The 20503-nt window shown below is 49.3% G+C and overlaps 4 protein-coding genes across 8 annotated transcripts in view; all 4 read right to left on the reverse strand.

Annotated features, from left to right (window-relative positions):
- The window catches only part of LOC129838344 (protein PRRC2C-like), a 73095-nt gene that overhangs the window by 13954 nt on the left and 38638 nt on the right, over positions 1-20503 (reverse strand). The window contains exon 10 of the mRNA XM_055905280.1: positions 10336-10475. Coding sequence (XP_055761255.1) covers positions 10336-10475 — 140 coding nt within the window. The remainder of the gene's footprint in view (positions 1-10335; positions 10476-20503) is intronic.
- LOC129838911 (uncharacterized) lies at positions 13068-15584 on the reverse strand. 2 transcript variants are annotated; one of them, XM_055906180.1, is made up of 3 exons: positions 15543-15584; positions 14053-15106; positions 13068-13672 (listed from the first exon to the last, which is right to left on the reverse strand). In XM_055906180.1, exons 1-3 carry the CDS (start codon positions 15582-15584, stop codon positions 13068-13070), a joined length of 1701 nt encoding a protein of 566 aa, XP_055762155.1. The 2 variants fall into 2 exon arrangements, with proteins under 2 accessions (XP_055762155.1, XP_055762154.1); XM_055906179.1 differs by lacking the exon at positions 15543-15584 and having other exon boundaries at positions 14053-15478.
- Positions 15873-17778, reverse strand: LOC129838912 (uncharacterized). Its single transcript, XM_055906181.1, has 2 exons — positions 16353-17778; positions 15873-16072 (listed from the first exon to the last, which is right to left on the reverse strand). The coding sequence occupies exons 1-2, from the start codon at positions 17776-17778 to the stop codon at positions 15873-15875; spliced, it is 1626 nt and encodes a 541-aa protein (XP_055762156.1).
- Positions 17884-20010, reverse strand: LOC129838914 (uncharacterized). Of its 4 annotated transcripts, XM_055906185.1 has the most exons (3): positions 19657-20010; positions 18491-18908; positions 17996-18210 (listed from the first exon to the last, which is right to left on the reverse strand). In XM_055906185.1, the coding sequence occupies exons 1-3, from the start codon at positions 20008-20010 to the stop codon at positions 17996-17998; spliced, it is 987 nt and encodes a 328-aa protein (XP_055762160.1). The 4 variants fall into 4 exon arrangements, with proteins under 4 accessions (XP_055762158.1, XP_055762157.1, XP_055762160.1 ...); XM_055906183.1 differs by having other exon boundaries at positions 17884-18908; positions 19657-19798; XM_055906182.1 differs by lacking the exon at positions 19657-20010 and adding an exon at positions 19077-19330 and having other exon boundaries at positions 17884-18976.

Raw genomic sequence — 20503 nt, forward strand, 5'->3', positions numbered from 1 at the left:
TATATACACTGTCTACTACTACATTAATGGACCTGGAGGAGAGAGCAGGACTCTAGGTCTATATACACTGTCTACTACTACATTAATGGACCTGGAGGAGAGAGCAGGACTCTAGGTCTATATACACTGTCTACTACTACATTAAACTAATGGACCTGGAGGAGAGAGCAGGACTCTAGGTCTATATATACTGTCTACTACTACATTAATGGACCTGGAGGAGAGAGCAGGACTCTAGGTCTATATACACTGTCTACTACTACATTAATGGACCTGGAGGAGAGAGCAGGACTCTAGGTCTATATACACTGTCTACTACTACATTAATGGACCCGGAGGAGAGAGCAGGACTCTAGGTCTATATACACTGTCTACTACTACATTAATGGACCTGGAGGAGAGAGCAGGACTCTAGGTCTATATATACACTGTCTACTACTACATTAATGGACCTGGAGGAGAGAGCAGGACTCTAGGTCTATATATACTGTCTACTACTACATTAATGGACCTGGAGGAGAGAGCAGGACTCTAGGTCTATATACACTGTCTACTACTACATTAATGGACCTGGAGGAGAGAGCAGGACTCTAGGTCTATATACACTGTCTACTACTACATTAATGGACCTGGAGGAGAGAGCAGGACTCTAGGTCTATATACACTGTCTACTACTACATTAATGGACCTGGAGGAGAGAGCAGGACTCTAGGTCTATATACACTGTCTACTACTACATTAATGGACCCGGAGGAGAGAGCAGGACTCTAGGTCTATATACACTGTCTACTACTACATTAAACTAATGGACCCGGAGGAGAGAGCAGGACTCTAGGTCTATATATACTGTCTACTACTACATTAATGGACCTGGAGGAGAGAGCAGGACTCTAGGTCTATATACACTGTCTACTACTACATTAATGGACCTGGAGGAGAGAGCAGGACTCTAGGTCTATATATACTGTCTACTACTACATTAATGGACCTGGAGGAGAGAGCAGGACTCTAGGTCTATATACACTGTCTACTACTACATTAATGGACCTGGAGGAGAGAGCAGGACTCTAGGTCTATATACACTGTCTACTACTACATTAATGGACCCGGAGGAGAGAGCAGGACTCTAGGTCTATATATACTGTCTACTACTACATTAATGGACCTGGAGGAGAGAGCAGGACTCTAGGTCTATATATACTGTCTACTACTACATTAATGGACCTGGAGGAGAGAGCAGGACTCTAGGTCTATATACACTGTCTACTACTACATTAATGGACCCGGAGGAGAGAGCAGGACTCTAGGTCTATATATACTGTCTACTACTACATTAATGGACCCGGAGGAGAGAGCAGGACTCTAGGTCTATATATACTGTCTACTACTACATTAATGGACCTGGAGGAGAGAGCAGGACTCTAGGTCTATATACACTGTCTACTACTACATTAATGGACCTGGAGGAGAGAGCAGGACTCTAGGTCTATATACACTGTCTACTACTACATTAATGGACCTGGAGGAGAGAGCAGGACTCTAGGTCTATATACACTGTCTACTACTACATTAATGGACCTGGAGGAGAGAGCAGGACTCTAGGTCTATATACACTGTCTACTACTACATTAATGGACCTGGAGGAGAGAGCAGGACTCTAGGTCTATATACACTGTCTACTACTACATTAATGGACCTGGAGGAGAGAGCAGGACTCTAGGTCTATATACACTGTCTACTACTACATTAATGGACCTGGAGGAGAGAGCAGGACTCTAGGTCTATATACACTGTCTACTACTACATTAATGGACCTGGAGGAGAGAGCAGGACTCTAGGTCTATATACACTGTCTACTACTACATTAATGGACCTGGAGGAGAGAGCAGGACTCTAGGTCTATATACACTGTCTACTACTACATTAATGGACCTGGAGGAGAGAGCAGGACTCTAGGTCTATATACACTGTCTACTACTACATTAAACTAATGGACCTGGAGGAGAGAGCAGGACTCTAGGTCTATATACACTGTCTACTACTACATTAAACTAATGGACCTGGAGGAGAGAGCAGGACTCTAGGTCTATATATACTGTCTACTACTACATTAAACTAATGGACCTGGAGGAGAGAGCAGGACTCTAGGTCTATATACACTGTCTACTACTACATTAATGGACCTGGAGGAGAGAGCAGGACTCTAGGTCTATATACACTGTCTACTACTACACTAATGGACCTGGAGGAGAGAGCAGGACTCTAGGTCTATATATACTGTCTACTACTACATTAATGGACCTGGAGGAGAGAGCAGGACTCTAGGTCTATATACACTGTCTACTACTACATTAATGGACCTGGAGGAGAGAGCAGGACTCTAGGTCTATATACACTGTCTACTACTACATTAATGGACCTGGAGGAGAGAGCAGGACTCTAGGTCTATATACACTGTCTACTACTACATTAATGGACCTGGAGGAGAGAGCAGGACTCTAGGTCTATATACACTGTCTACTACTACATTAAACTAATGGACCTGGAGGAGAGAGCAGGACTCTAGGTCTATATATACTGTCTACTACTACATTAATGGACCTGGAGGAGAGAGCAGGACTCTAGGTCTATATACACTGTCTACAACTACATTAATGGACCTGGAGGAGAGAGCAGGACTCTAGGTCTATATACACTGTCTACTACTACATTAAACTAATGGACCTGGAGGAGAGAGCAGGACTCTAGGTCTATATACACTGTCTACTACTACACTAATGGACCTGGAGGAGAGAGCAGGACTCTAGGTCTATATATACTGTCTACTACTACATTAATGGACCTGGAGGAGAGAGCAGGACTCTAGGTCTATATACACTGTCTACTACTACATTAATGGACCTGGAGGAGAGAGCAGGACTCTAGGTCTATATACACTGTCTACTACTACATTAATGGACCTGGAGGAGAGAGCAGGACTCTAGGTCTATATACACTGTCTACTACTACATTAATGGACCTGGAGGAGAGAGCAGGACTCTAGGTCTATATACACTGTCTACTACTACATTAATGGACCTGGAGGAGAGAGCAGGACTCTAGGTCTATATATACTGTCTACTACTACATTAATGGACCTGGAGGAGAGAGCAGGACTCTAGGTCTATATACACTGTCTACTACTACATTAATGGACCCGGAGGAGAGAGCAGGACTCTAGGTCTATATACACTGTCTACTACTACATTAAACTAATGGACCCGGAGGAGAGAGCAGGACTCTAGGTCTATATATACTGTCTACTACTACATTAATGGACCTGGAGGAGAGAGCAGGACTCTAGGTCTATATATACTGTCTACTACTACATTAATGGACCTGGAGGAGAGAGCAGGACTCTAGGTCTATATACACTGTCTACTACTACATTAATGGACCTGGAGGAGAGAGCAGGACTCTAGGTCTATATATACTGTCTACTACTACATTAATGGACCTGGAGGAGAGAGCAGGACTCTAGATCTATATACACTGTCTACTACTACATTAATGGACCCGGAGGAGAGAGCAGGACTCTAGGTCTATATATACTGTCTACTACTACATTAATGGACCTGGAGGAGAGAGCAGGACTCTAGGTCTATATACACTGTCTACTACTACATTAATGGACCTGGAGGAGAGAGCAGGACTCTAGGTCTATATACACTGTCTACTACTACATTAATGGACCTGGAGGAGAGAGCAGGACTCTAGGTCTATATACACTGTCTACTACTACATTAATGGACCTGGAGGAGAGAGCAGGACTCTAGGTCTATATACACTGTCTACTACTACATTAATGGACCTGGAGGAGAGAGCAGGACTCTAGGTCTATATATACTGTCTACTACTACATTAATGGACCTGGAGGAGAGAGCAGGACTCTAGGTCTATATACACTGTCTACTACTACATTAATGGACCTGGAGGAGAGAGCAGGACTCTAGGTCTATATATACTGTCTACTACTACATTAAACTAATGGACCTGGAGGAGAGAGCAGGACTCTAGGTCTATATATACTGTCTACTACTACATTAATGGACCTGGAGGAGAGAGCAGGACTCTAGGTCTATATACACTGTCTACTACTACATTAATGGACCTGGAGGAGAGAGCAGGACTCTAGGTCTATATACACTGTCTACTACTACATTAATGGACCTGGAGGAGAGAGCAGGACTCTAGGTCTATATACACTGTCTACTACTACATTAATGGACCTGGAGGAGAGAGCAGGACTCTAGGTCTATATATACTGTCTACTACTACATTAATGGACCTGGAGGAGAGAGCAGGACTCTAGGTCTATATACACTGTCTACTACTACATTAATGGACCCGGAGGAGAGAGCAGGACTCTAGGTCTATATACACTGTCTACTACTACATTAATGGACCTGGAGGAGAGAGCAGGACTCTAGGTCTATATACACTGTCTACTACTACATTAATGGACCTGGAGGAGAGAGCAGGACTCTAGGTCTATATACACTGTCTACTACTACATTAATGGACCTGGAGGAGAGAGCAGGACTCTAGGTCTATATACACTGTCTACTACTACATTAATGGACCTGGAGGAGAGAGCAGGACTCTAGGTCTATATATACTGTCTACTACTACATTAATGGACCTGGAGGAGAGAGCAGGACTCTAGGTCTATATACACTGTCTACTACTACATTAATGGACCTGGAGGAGAGAGCAGGACTCTAGGTCTATATACACTGTCTACTACTACATTAATGGACCTGGAGGAGAGAGCAGGACTCTAGGTCTATATACACTGTCTACTACTACATTAAACTAATGGACCTGGAGGAGAGAGCAGGACTCTAGGTCTATATATACTGTCTACTACTACATTAATGGACCTGGAGGAGAGAGCAGGACTCTAGGTCTATATACACTGTCTACTACTACATTAAACTAATGGACCTGGAGGAGAGAGCAGGACTCTAGGTCTATATATACTGTCTACTACTACATTAATGGACCTGGAGGAGAGAGCAGGACTCTAGGTCTATATACACTGTCTACTACTACATTAATGGACCTGGAGGAGAGAGCAGGACTCTAGGTCTATATACACTGTCTACTACTACATTAATGGACCTGGAGGAGAGAGCAGGACTCTAGGTCTATATACACTGTCTACTACTACATTAAACTAATGGACCTGGAGGAGAGAGCAGGACTCTAGGTCTATATACACTGTCTACTACTACATTAATGGACCTGGAGGAGAGAGCAGGACTCTAGGTCTATATACACTGTCTACTACTACATTAATGGACCTGGAGGAGAGAGCAGGACTCTAGGTCTATATATACTGTCTACTACTACATTAAACTAATGGACCTGGAGGAGAGAGCAGGACTCTAGGTCTATATACACTGTCTACTACTACATTAATGGACCTGGAGGAGAGAGCAGGACTCTAGGTCTATATACACTGTCTACTACTACATTAATGGACCTGGAGGAGAGAGCAGGACTCTAGGTCTATATACACTGTCTACTACTACATTAATGGACCTGGAGGAGAGAGCAGGACTCTAGGTCTATATACACTGTCTACTACTACATTAAACTAATGGACCTGGAGGAGAGAGCAGGACTCTAGGTCTATATATACTGTCTACTACTACATTAATGGACCTGGAGGAGAGAGCAGGACTCTAGGTCTATATACACTGTCTACTACTACATTAATGGACCTGGAGGAGAGAGCAGGACTCTAGGTCTATATACACTGTCTACTACTACATTAAACTAGTGGACCTGGAGGAGAGAGCAGGACTCTAGGTCTATATATACTGTCTACTACTACATTAATGGACCTGGAGGAGAGAGCAGGACTCTAGGTCTATATACATATATGCGGTCTATATACGGAGCTGGTCCCTCCTTTGCGGCTATAACAGCCTCCACTCTTCTGGGAAGGCTTTCCACTAGATGTTGGAACATTGCTGCTATAACAGCCTCCACTCTTCTGGGAAGGCTTTCCACTAGATGTTGGAACATTGCTGCTGTAACAGCCTCCACTCTTCTGGGAAGGCTTTCCACTAGATGTTGGAACATTGCTGCTATAACAGCCTCCACTCTTCTGGGAAGGCTTTCCACTAGATGTTGGAACATTGCTGCTATAACAGCCTCCACTCTTCTGGGAAGGCTTTCCACTAGATGTTGGAACATTGCTGCTATAACAGCCTCCACTCTTCTGGGAAGGCTTTCCACTAGATGTTGGAACATTGCTGCTTTAACAGCCTCCACTCTTCTGGGAAGGCTTTCCACTAGATGTTGGAACATTGCTGCTATAACAGCCTCCACTCTTCTGGGAAGGCTTTCCACTAGGTGTTGGAACATTGCTGCTATAACAGCCTCCACTCTTCTGGGAAGGCTTTCCACTAGATGTTGGAACATTGCTGCTTTAACAGCCTCCACTCTTCTGGGAAGGCTTTCCACTAGATGTTGGAACATTGCTGCTATAACAGCCTCCACTCTTCTGGGAAGGCTTTCCACTAGATGTTGGAACATTGCTGCTATAACAGCCTCCACTCTTCTGGGAAGGCTTTCCACTAGATGATGGAACTTTGCTGCTATAACATCCTCCACTCTTCTGGGAAGGCTTTCCACTAGATGTTGGAACATTGCTGCTATAACAGCCTCCACTCTTCTGGGAAGGCTTTCCACTAGATGTTGGAACATTGCTGCTATAACAGCCTCCACTCTTCTGGGAAGGCTTTCCACTACTCTACCATCATCTACAACATCTACCACTCCAGAGAACTTGTTTCCACTGCTCCACAGTCCAATGGGGGCGAGCTTTACACCACTCCAGAGAACCTGTTTCCACTGCTCCAGAGACCAATGGGGGCGAGGTTTACACCACTCCAGAGACCAATGGGGGCGAGCTTTACACCACTCCAGAGACCAATGGAGGCGAGCTTTACACCACTCCAGAGACCAATGGGGGCGAGCTTTACACCACTCCAGAGACCAATGGGGGCGAGCTTTACACCACTCCAGAGACCAATGGGGGCGAGCTTTACACCACTCCAGAGACCAATGGGGGCGAGCTTTACACCACTCCAGAGACCAATGGCGGCGAGCTTTACACCACTCCAGACGACACTTGGCATTACACATGGTGATCTTAGGCTTGTGTGCGGCTGCTCGGCCACGGAAACCCATTTCATGAAGCTCCCGACAAACAGTAATTGTCCTGACGTTGCTTCCAGAGGCAGTTTGGGACTCGGTAGTGGAGTGTTGCAACCGACTCATCTCTATATCTCTATACAGACAGATGGTCCTAACAACACATCTCTATACAGACAGATGGTCACACACGCCAACATCTCTATACAGACAGATGGTCACACACGCCAACATCTCTATACAGACAGATGGTCACAGCAACACATCTCTATACAGACAGATGGTCACACACGCCAACATCTCTATACAGACAGATGGTCACAGCAACACATCTCTATACAGACAGATGGTCACACACGCCAACATCTCTATACAGACAGATGGTCACAGCAACACATCTCTATACAGACAGATGGTCACACACGCCAACATCTCTATACAGACAGATGGTCACAGCAACACATCTCTATACAGACAGATGGTCACAGCAACACATCTCTATACAGACAGATGGTCACAGCAACACATCTCTATACAGACAGATGGTCACACACGCCAACATCTCTATACAGACAGATGGTCACACACGCCAACATCTCTATACAGATAGATGGTCACACACGCCAACATCTCTATACAGAGCAGGGCAGACATTTGTTCAAACTGACTTGTTGGAAAGGTGGGATCCTGTGACGGTGCCACGTTGAAAGCCACTGAGGCCATTCTACTGACGAAGTTAGTCTATGGAGATTGCATGGCTGTGTGCTCGATTTTATGCACCTGTCAGCGATGGGTGTGGCTCAAATAGCCGAACCCACTAATTTGAAGGGTATTCGGTTATGTTGTATATACATAAAATAAACTTGATATACAGGTAATCTAGTCTGTCCAGTCTGTATTGTATATACAGGTCATCTACTCTGTATTGTATATACAGGTCATCTACTCTGTATTGTATATACAGGTCATCTACTCTGTATTGTATATACAGGTCATCTACTCTGTATTGTATATACAGGTCATCTACTCTGTACAGTCTGTATTGTATATACAGGTCATCTACTCTGTATTGTATATACAGGTCATCTACTCTGTATTGTATATACAGGTCATCTACTCTGTATTGTGTATATACAGGTCATCTACTCTGTATTGTGTATATACAGGTCATCTACTCTGTATTGTGTATATACAGGTCATCTACTCTGTATTGTGTATATACAGGTCATCTACTCTGTATTGTGTATATACAGGTCATCTACTCTGTATTGTGTATATACAGGTCATCTACTCTGTATTGTGTATATACAGGTCATCTACTCTGTATTGTGTATATACAGGTCATCTACTCTGTATTGTGTATATACAGGTCATCTACTCTGTATTGTGTATATACAGGTCATCTACTCTGTATTGTGTATATACAGGTCATCTACTCTGTATTGTGTATATACAGGTCATCTACTCTGTATTGTGTATATACAGGTCATCTACTCTGTATTGTGTATATACAGGTCATCTACTCTGTATTGTGTATATACAGGTCATCTACTCTGTATTGTGTATATACAGGTCATCTACTCTGTATTGTGTATATACAGGTCATCTACTCTGTATTGTGTATATACAGGTCATCTACTCTGTATTGTGTATATACAGGTCATCTACTCTGTATTGTGTATATACAGGTCATCTACTCTGTATTGTGTATATACAGGTCATCTACTCTGTATTGTGTATATACAGGTCATCTACTCTGTATTGTGTATATACAGGTCATCTACTCTGTATTGTGTATATACAGGTCATCTACTCTATATTGTGTATATACAGGTCATCTACTCTGTATTGTGTATATACAGGTCATCTACTCTGTATTGTGTATACAGGTCATCTACTCTGTATTGTATATACAGGTCATCTACTCTGTATTGTATATACAGGTCATCTACTCTGTATTGTATATACAGGTCATCTACTCTGTATTGTGTATATACAGGTCATCTACTCTGTATTGTGTATATACAGGTCATCTACTCTGTATTGTGTATATACAGGTCATCTACTCTGTATTGTGTATATACAGGTCATCTACTCTGTATTGTGTATATACAGGTCATCTACTCTGTATTGTATATACAGGTCATCTACTCTGTATTGTATATACAGGTCATCTACTCTGTATTGTATATACAGGTCATCTACTCTGTCCAGTCTGTATTGTATATACAGGTCATCTACTCTGTATTGTATATACAGGTCATCTACTCTGTATTGTATATACAGGTCATCTACTCTGTATTGTATATACAGGTCATCTACTCTGTCCAGTCTGTATTGTATATACAGGTCATCTACTCTGTCCAGTCTGTATTGTATATACAGGTCATCTACTCTGTCCAGTCTGTATTGTATATACAGGTCATCTACTCTGTCCAGTCTGTATTGTATATACAGGTCATCTACTCTGTATTGTATATACAGGTCATCTACTCTGTATTGTATATACAGGTCATCTACTCTGTATTGTATATACAGGTCATCTACTCTGTCCAGTCTGTATTGTATATACAGGTCATCTACTCTGTATTGTATATACAGGTCATCTACTCTGTCCAGTCTGTATTGTATATACAGGTCATCTACTCTGTCCAGTCTGTATTGTATATACAGGTCATCTACTCTGTATTGTATATACAGGTCATCTACTCTGTATTGTATATACAGGTCATCTACTCTGTATTGTATATACAGGTCATCTACTCTGTCCAGTCTGTATTGTATATACAGGTCATCTACTGTCTCATGATGTCTACCTGGCTTACTAGATAAATCACTAACATTCCACGTTTAATGACAGATTTGATTCCAATCTCTCTCAGAAGTGCATCTAGGTGGTAACAGTGTTCAGACTAAAGAACGGTGTGAAGCCTAGACCCCTTTAGAGGAAGAGATTGAAGGATGAAGGGGGGGGGGGGGTAGAGAGACTGGTACAAACATTAACCCTTGATGAGAATTAAATCACATGTTAGGTAAACAACAGGTGTAGACTAACAGGGAAATGCTTTCTTATGGGTCCTGTACATGATAATAGGTCAGAGGTCAGAGGTCAGGGGTCAGACAAACCTTTGATGTGTCTCTGGTACCGCTGTAGTTCTGGAGCTAACAGCCCCCCCAGCGGACCCAAACATCCCAACGCTGCTGTCACCACTGCATCTTCATCTTCATCCTCGTCTTCATCACCCTCCCAGCCACCTAGACCACCGCTGGAACACAACAACATCATCACTTTACCAACCCCAGAGACCTCCTCTGGAATACACCATCACTTTACCAGCCCCAGAGACCTCCTCTGGAATACAACATCATCACTTTACCAGCCCCAGAGACCTCCTCTGGAATACAACATCACTTTACCAGCCCCAGAGACCTCCTCTGGAATACAACATCATCACTTTACCAGCCCCAGAGACCTCCTCTGGAATACATCATCACTTTACCAACCCCAGAGACCTCCTCTGGAATACAACATCACTTTACCAGCCCCAGAGACCTCTGGAATACATCATCACTTTACCAACCCCAGAGACCTCCTCTGGAATACACCATCACTTTACCAGCCCCAGAGACCTCCTCTGGAATACAACATCACTTTACCAGCCCCAGAGACCTCTGGAATACACCATCATCCCTTTACCAGCCCCAGAGACCTCCTCTGGAATACACCATCATCCCTTTACCAGCCCCAGAGACCTCCTCTGGAATACACCATCACTTTACCAGCCCCAGAGACCTCCTCTGGAATACAACATCACTTTACCAGCCCCAGAGACCTCTGGAATACACCATCATCCCTTTACCAGCCCCAGAGACCTCCTCTGGAATACACCATCATCTCTTTACCAGCCCCAGAGACCTCCTCTGGAATACAACATCACTTTACCAGCCCCAGAGACCTCCTCTGCTATACACCATCACTTTACCAGCCCCAGAGACCTCCTCTGGAATACAACATCATCCCTTTACCAGCCCCAGAGACCTCCTCTGGAATACAACATCACTTTACCAGCCCCAGAGACCTCCTCTGCTATACACCATCACTTTACCAGCCCCAGAGACCTCCTCTGGAATACAACATCATCCCTTTACCAGCCCCAGAGACCTCCTCTGGAATACAACATCATCACTTTACCAGCCCCAGAGACCTCCTCTGGAATACACCATCATCACTTTACCAGCCCCAGAGACCTCCTCTGGAATACACCATCACTTTACCAGCCCCAGAGACCTCCTCTGGAATACAACATCATCACTTTACCAGCCCCAGAGACCTCCTCTGGAATACAACATCACTTTACCAGCCCCAGAGACCTAATCTGGAATACACCATCATCACTTTACCAGCCTCAGAGACCTCCTCTGGAATACAACATCACTTTACCAGCCCCAGAGACCTCCTCTGGAATACAACATCACTTTACCAGCCCCAGAGACCTCCTCTGGAATACACCATCATCACTTTACCAGCCCCAGAGACCTCCTCTGGAATACAACATCACTTTACCAGCCCCAGAGACCTCCTCTGGAATACAACATCACTTTACCAGCCCCAGAGACCTCCTCTGGAATACAACATCACTTTACCAGCCCCAGAGACCTCCTCTGGAATACAACATCACTTTACCAGCCCCAGAGACCTCCTCTGGAATACACCATCATCACTTTACCAGCCGCAGAGACCTCCTCTGGAATACAACATCACTTTACCAGCCCCAGAGACCTCCTCTGGAATACAACATCACTTTACCAGCCCCAGAGACCCCCTCTGGAATACACCATCATCACTTTACCAGCCCCAGAGACCTCCTCTGGAATACACCATCACTTTACCAGCCCCAGAGACCTCCTCTGGAATACACCATCACTTTACCAGCCCCAGAGACCTCCTCTGGAATACACCATCACTTTACCAGCCCCAGAGACCTCCTCTGGAATACAACATCACTTTACCAGCCCCAGAGACCTCCTCTGGAATACATCATCACTTTACCAGCCCCAGAGACCTCCTCTGGAATACACCATCACTTTACCAGCCCCAGAGACCTCCTCTGGTATACACCATCACTTTACCAGCCCCAGAGACCTCCTCTGGAATACACCATCACTTTACCAGCCCCAGAGACCTCCTCTGGAATACACCATCACTTTACCAGCCCCAGAGACCTCCTCTGGAATACAACATCACTTTACCAGCCCCAGAGACCTCCTCTGGAATACATCATCACTTTACCAGCCCCAGAGACCTCCTCTGGAATACACCATCACTTTACCAGCCCCAGAGACCTCCTCTGGTATACACCATCACTTTACCAGCCCCAGAGACCTCCTCTGGAATACACCATCATCACTTTACCAGCCCCAGAGACCTCCTCTGGAATACAACATCACTTTACCAGCCCCAGAGACCTCCTCTGGAATACACCATCATCACTTTACCAGCCCCAGAGACCTCCTCTGGAATACATCATCACTTTACCAGCCCCAGAGACCTCCTCTGGAATACACCATCACTTTACCAGCCCCAGAGACCTCCTCTGGAATACAACATCACTTTACCAGCCCCAGAGACCTCCTCTGGAATACAACAACATCACTTTACCAGCCCCAGAGACCTCCTCTGGAATACAAAATCACTTTACCAGCCCCAGAGACCTCCTCTGGAATACACCACCATCACTTTACCAGCCCCAGAGACCTCCTCTGGAATACACCATCACTTTACCAGCCCCAGAGACATCCTCTGGAATACAACATCACTTTACCAGCCCCAGAGACCACCTCTGGAATACATCATCACTTTACCAGCCGGCGGCCGGCCACCCATCTCTACCTGCCGGCCGGCCGTCACCCATCTTGTAGGGACATTGACCAACCTGCCGTTGGAGGTGGAGGTGGGGAAGGGGGTGATGTTGTAGGGACATTAACCAACCTGCCGTTGGAGGTGGAGAAGGGGGTGATGTTGTAGGGACATTGACCAACCTGCCGTTGGAGGTGGAGAAGGGGGTGATGTTGTAGGGACATTGACCAACCTGCCGTTGGAGGTGGGGAAGGGGGTGATGTTGTAGGGACATTGACCAACCTGCCGTTGGAGGTGGAGGTGGGGAAGGGGGTGATGTTGTAGGGACATTAACCAACCTGCTGTTGGAGGTGGGGAAGGGGGTGATGTTGTAGGGACATTGACCAACCTGCCGTTGGAGGTGGAGGTGGGGAAGGGGGTGATGTTGTAGGGACATTGACCAACCTGCCGTTGGAGGTGGAGGTGGGGAAGGGGGTGATGTTGTAGGGACATTAACCAACCTGCCGTTAGGGGTGGAGGTGGGGAAGGGGGTGATGTTGTAGGGACATTGACCAACCTGCCGGTGGAGGTGGGGAAGGGGGTGATGTTGTAGGGACATTAACCAACCTGCCGGTGGAGGTGGAGAAGGGGGTGATGTTGTAGGGACATTGACCAACCTGCCGTTGGAGGTGGAGAAGGGGGTGATGTTGTAGGGACATTGACCAACCTGCCGTTGGAGGTGGAGGTGGGGAAGGGGGTGATGTTGTAGGGACATTGACCAACCTGCCGTTGGAGGTGGAGGTGGGGAAGGGGGTGATGTTGTAGGGACATTAACCAACCTGCCGTTGGAGGTGGAGGTGGGGAAGGGGGTGATGTTGTAGGGACATTGACCAACCTGCCGTTGGAGGTGGAGGTGGGGAAGGGGGTGATGTTGTAGGGACATTAACCAACCTGCCGTTAGGGGTGAAGGTGGGGAAGGGGGTGATGTTGTAGGGACATTGACCAACCTGCCGGTGGAGGTGGGGAAGGGGGTGATGTTGTAGGGACATTGACCAACCTGCCGTTGGAGGTGGAGGTGGGGAAGGGGGTGATGTTGTAGGGACATTGACCAACCTGCCGTTGGAGGTGGAGAAGGGGGTGATGTTGTAGGGACATTGACCAACCTGCCGTTGGAGGTGGGGAAGGGGGTGATGTTGTAGGGACATTGACCAACCTGCCGGTGGAGGTGGGGAAGGGGGTGATGTTGTAGGGACATTGACCAACCTGCCGGTGGAGGTGGGGAAGGGGGTGATGTTGTAGGGACATTGACCAACCTGCCGTTAGGGGTGGAGGTGGGGAAGGGGGTGATGTTGTAGGGACATTAACCAACCTGCCGTTAGGGGTGGAGGTGGGGAAGGGGGTGATGTTGTAGGGACATTGACCAACCTGCCGTTGGAGGTGGAGGTGGGGAAGGGGGTGATGTTGTAGGGACATTAACCAACCTGCCGTTGGAGGTGGAGAAGGAGGTGATGTTGTAGGGACATTAACCAACCTGCCGTTGGAGGTGGAGAAGGGGGTGATGTTGTAGGGACATTGACCAACCTGCCGTTGGAGGTGGAGGTGGGGAAGGGGGTGATGTTGTAGGGACATTGACCAACCTGCCGTTGGAGGTGGAGGTGGGGAAGGGGGTGATGTTGTAGGGACATTAACCAACCTGCCGTTGGAGGTGGAGGTGGGGAAGGGGGTGATGTTGTAGGGACATTGACCAACCTGCCGTTGGAGGTGGAGGTGGGGAAGGGGGTGATGTTGTAGGGACATTGACCAACCTGCCGGTGGAGGTGGGGAAGGGGGTGATGTTGTAGGGACATTGACCAACCTGCCGTTGGAGGTGGAGGTGGGGAAGGGGGTGATGTTGTAGGGACATTGACCAACCTGCCGTTGGAGGTGGAGGTGGGGGTGATGTTGTAGGGACATTAACCAACCTGCCGTTGGAGGTGGAGAAGGGGGTGATGTTGTAGGGACATTGACCAACCTGCCGTTGGAGGTGGGGAAGGGGGTGATGTTGTAGGGACATTGACCAACCTGCCGGTGGAGGTGGGGAAGGGGGTGATGTTGTAGGGACATTGACCAACCTGCCGTTGGAGGTGGAGGTGGAGAAGGGGGTGATGTTGTAGGGACATTAACCAACCTGCCGGTGGAGGTGGGGAAGGGGGTGATGTTGTAGGGACATTGACCAACCTGCCGGTGGAGGTGGAGGTGGGGAAGGGGGTGATGTTGTAGGGACATTGACCAACCTGCCGTTGGAGGTGGAGGTGGGGAAGGGGGTGATGTTGTAGGGACATTAACCAACCTGCCGTTAGGGGTGGAGGTGGGGAAGGGGGTGATGTTGTAGGGACATTGACCAACCTGCCGTTGGAGGTGGAGGTGGGGAAGGGGGTGATGTTGTAGGGACATTGACCAACCTGCCGTTGGAGGTGGAGGTGGGGAAGGGGGTGATGTTGTAGGGACATTAACCAACCTGCCGTTGGAGGTGGGGAAGGGGGTGATGTTGTAGGGACATTAACCAACCTGCCGTTGGAGGTGGAGGTGGGGAAGAGGGTGATGTTGTAGGGACATTGACCAACCTGCCGTTGGAGGTGGAGGTGGGGAAGGGGGTGATGTTGTAGGGACATTAACCAACCTGCTGTTGGAGGTGGGGAAGGGGGTGATGTTGTAGGGACATTGACCAACCTGCCGTTGGAGGTGGAGGTGGGGAAGGGGGTGATGTTGTAGGGACATTGACCAACCTGCCGTTGGAGGTGGAGGTGGGGAAGGGGGTGATGTTGTAGGGACATTAACCAACCTGCCGTTAGGGGTGGAGGTGGGGAAGGGGGTGATGTTGTAGGGACATTGACCAACCTGCCGGTGGAGGTGGGGAAGGGGGTGATGTTGTAGGGACATTAACCAACCTGCCGGTGGAGGTGGAGAAGGGGGTGATGTTGTAGGGACATTGACCAACCTGCCGTTGGAGGTGGAGAAGGGGGTGATGTTGTAGGGACATTGACCAACCTGCCGTTGGAGGTGGAGGTGGGGAAGGGGGTGATGTTGTAGGGACATTGACCAACCTGCCGTTGGAGGTGGAGGTGGGGAAGGGGGTGATGTTGTAGGGACATTAACCAACCTGCCGTTGGAGGTGGAGGTGGGGAAGGGGGTGATGTTGTAGGGACATTGACCAACCTGCCGTTGGAGGTGGAGGTGGGGAAGGGGGTGATGTTGTAGGGACATTAACCAACCTGCCGTTAGGGGTGAAGGTGGGGAAGGGGGTGATGTTGTAGGGACATTGACCAACCTGCCGGTGGAGGTGGGGAAGGGGGTGATGTTGTAGGGACATTGACCAACCTGCCGTTGGAGGTGGAGGTGGGGAAGGGGGTGATGTTGTAGGGACATTGACCAACCTGCCGTTGGAGGTGGAGAAGGGGGTGATGTTGTAGGGACATTGACCAACCTGCCGTTGGAGGTGGGGAAGGGGGTGATGTTGTAGGGACATTGACCAACCTGCCGGTGGAGGTGGGGAAGGGGGTGATGTTGTAGGGACATTGACCAACCTGCCGGTGGAGGTGGGGAAGGGGGTGATGTTGTAGGGACATTGACCAACCTGCCGTTAGGGGTGGAGGTGGGGAAGGGGGTGATGTTGTAGGGACATTAACCAACCTGCCGTTAGGGGTGGAGGTGGGGAAGGGGGTGATGTTGTAGGGACATTGACCAACCTGCCGTTGGAGGTGGAGGTGGGGAAGGGGGTGATGTTGTAGGGACATTAACCAACCTGCCGTTGGAGGTGGAGAAGGAGGTGATGTTGTAGGGACATTAACCAACCTGCCGTTGGAGGTGGAGAAGGGGGTGATGTTGTAGGGACATTGACCAACCTGCCGTTGGAGGTGGAGGTGGGGAAGGGGGTGATGTTGTAGGGACATTGACCAACCTGCCGTTGGAGGTGGAGGTGGGGAAGGGGGTGATGTTGTAGGGACATTAACCAACCTGCCGTTGGAGGTGGAGGTGGGGAAGGGGGTGATGTTGTAGGGACATTGACCAACCTGCCGTTGGAGGTGGAGGTGGGGAAGGGGGTGATGTTGTAGGGACATTGACCAACCTGCCGGTGGAGGTGGGGAAGGGGGTGATGTTGTAGGGACATTGACCAACCTGCCGTTGGAGGTGGAGGTGGGGAAGGGGGTGATGTTGTAGGGACATTGACCAACCTGCCGTTGGAGGTGGAGGTGGGGGTGATGTTGTAGGGACATTAACCAACCTGCCGTTGGAGGTGGAGAAGGGGGTGATGTTGTAGGGACATTGACCAACCTGCCGTTGGAGGTGGGGAAGGGGGTGATGTTGTAGGGACATTGACCAACCTGCCGGTGGAGGTGGGGAAGGGGGTGATGTTGTAGGGACATTGACCAACCTGCCGTTGGAGGTGGAGGTGGAGAAGGGGGTGATGTTGTAGGGACATTAACCAACCTGCCGGTGGAGGTGGGGAAGGGGGTGATGTTGTAGGGACATTGACCAACCTGCCGGTGGAGGTGGAGGTGGGGAAGGGGGTGATGTTGTAGGGACATTGACCAACCTGCCGTTGGAGGTGGAGGTGGGGAAGGGGGTGATGTTGTAGGGACATTAACCAACCTGCCGTTAGGGGTGGAGGTGGGGAAGGGGGTGATGTTGTAGGGACATTGACCAACCTGCCGTTGGAGGTGGAGGTGGGGAAGGGGGTGATGTTGTAGGGACATTGACCAACCTGCCGTTGGAGGTGGAGGTGGGGAAGGGGGTGATGTTGTAGGGACATTAACCAACCTGCCGTTGGAGGTGGGGAAGGGGGTGATGTTGTAGGGACATTAACCAACCTGCCGTTGGAGGTGGAGGTGGGGAAGGGGGTGATGTTGTAGGGACATTAACCAACCTGCCGTTGGAGGTGGAGTTGGGGAAGGGGGTGATGTTGTAGGGACATTAACCAACCTGCCGTTGGAGGTGGAGAAGGAGGTGATGTTGTAGGGACATTGACCAACCTGCTGTTGGAGGTGGAGGTGGGGCAGGGGGTGATGTTGTAGGGACATTAACCAACCTGCCGGTGGAGGTGGAGAAGGGGGTGATGTTGTAGGGACATTGACCAACCTGCCGTTGGAGGTGGAGAAGGGGGTGATGTTGTAGGGACATTGACCAACCTGCCGTTGGAGGTGGAGGTGGGGAAGGGGGTGATGTTGTAGGGACATTGACCAACCTGCCGTTGGAGGTGGAGGTGGGGAAGGGGGTGATGTTGTAGGGACATTAACCAACCTGCTGTTGGAGGTGGAGGTGGGGAAGGGGGTGATGTTGTAGGGACATTGACCAACCTGCCGTTGGAGGTGGAGGTGGGGAAGGGGGTGATGTTGTAGGGACATTAACCAACCTGCCGTTAGGGGTGAAGGTGGGGAAGGGGGTGATGTTGTAGGGACATTGACCAACCTGCCGGTGGAGGTGGGGAAGGGGGTGATGTTGTAGGGACATTGACCAACCTGCCGTTGGAGGTGGAGGTGGGGAAGGGGGTGATGTTGTAGGGACATTGACCAACCTGCCGTTGGAGGTGGAGGTGGGGAAGGGGGTGATGTTGTAGGGACATTGACCAACCTGCCGGTGGAGGTGGGGAAGGGGGTGATGTTGTAGGGACATTGACCAACCTGCCGTTGGAGGTGGAGGTGGGGAAGGGGGTGATGTTGTAGGGACATTGACCAACCTGCCGTTGGAGGTGGAGGTGGGGGTGATGTTGTAGGGACATTAACCAACCTGCCGTTGGAGATGGAGAAGGGGGTGATGTTGTAGGGACATTGACCAACCTGCCGTTGGAGGTGGGGAAGGGGGTGATGTTGTAGGGACATTGACCAACCTGCCGGTGGAGGTGGGGAAGGGGGTGATGTTGTAGGGACATTGACCAACCTGCCGTTGGAGGTGGAGGTGGAGAAGGGGGTGATGTTGTAGGGACATTAACCAACCTGCCGGTGGAGGTGGGGAAGGGGGTGATGTTGTAGGGACATTGACCAACCTGCCGGTGGAGGTGGAGGTGGGGAAGGGGGTGATGTTGTAGGGACATTGACCAACCTGCCGTTGGAGGTGGAGGTGGGGAAGGGGGTGATGTTGTTGGGACATTAACCAACCTGCCGTTAGGGGTGGAGGTGGGGAAGGGGGTGATGTTGTAGGGACATTGACCAACCTGCCGTTGGAGGTGGAGGTGGGGAAGGGGGTGATGTTGTAGGGACATTGATCAACCTGCCGTTGGAGGTGGAGGTGGGGGTGATGTTGTAGGGACATTAACCAACCTGCCGTTGGAGGTGGAGGTGGGGAAGGGGGTGATGTTGTAGGGACATTAACCAACCTGCCGTTGGAGGTGGAGGTGGGGAAGGGGGTGATGTTGTAGGGACATTAACCAACCTGCCGTTGGAGGTGGAGAAGGAGGTGATGTTGTAGGGACATTGACCAACCTGCTGTTGGAGGTGGAGGTGGGGCAGGGGGTGATGTTGTAGGGACATTAACCAACCTGCCGTTGGAGGTGGAGAAGGGGGTGATGTTGTAGGGACATTGACCAACCTGCCGGTGGAGGTGGGGAAGGGGGTGATGTTGTAGGGACATTAACCAACCTGCCGTTGGAGGTGGGGAAGGGGGTGATGTTGTAGGGACATTGACCAACCTGCCGGTGGAGGTGGGGAAGGGGGTGATGTTGTAGGGACATTGACCAACCTGCCGTTGGAGGTGGAGAAGGAGGTGATGTTGTAGGGACATTGACCAACCTGCTGTTGGAGGTGGAGGTGGGGAAGGGGGTGATGTTGTAGGGACATTGACCAACCTGCCGTTGGAGGTGGAGGTGGGGAAGGGGGTGATGTTGTAGGGACATTAACCAACCTGCCGTTGGAGGTGGAGAAGGGGGTGATGTTGTAGGGACATTGACCAACCTGCCGTTGGAGGTGGGGAAGGGGGTGATGTTGTAGGGACATTGACCAACCTGCCGTTGGAGGTGGGGAAGGGGGTGATGTTGTAGGGACATTGACCAACCTGCCGTTGGAGGTGGGGAAGGGGGTGATGTTGTAGGGACATTAACCAACCTGCCGTTGGAGGTGGAGGTGGGGAAGGGGGTGATGTTGTAGGGACATTGACCAACCTGCCGTTGGAGAAGGGGGTGATGTTGTAGGGACATTGACCAACCTGCCGTTGAAGGTGGAGAAGGGGGTGATGTTGTAGGGACATTGACCAACCTGCCGTTGGAGGTGGAGGTGGGGAAGGGGGTGATGTTGTAGGGACATTAACCAACCTGCCGTTAGGGGTGGAGGTGGGGAAGGGGGTGATGTTGTAGGGACATTGACCAACCTGCCGTTGGAGGTGGAGAAGGGGGTGATGTTGTAGGGACATTAACCAACCTGCCGTTGGAGGTGGAGGTGGGGAAGGGGGTGATGTTGTAGGGACATTAACCAACCTGCCGTTGGAGGTGGA

The sequence above is a fragment of the Salvelinus fontinalis genome, chromosome 39, assembly GCF_029448725.1.
Source record: "Salvelinus fontinalis isolate EN_2023a chromosome 39, ASM2944872v1, whole genome shotgun sequence".
NCBI classification, from domain to species: Eukaryota; Metazoa; Chordata; class Actinopteri; order Salmoniformes; family Salmonidae; genus Salvelinus; species Salvelinus fontinalis.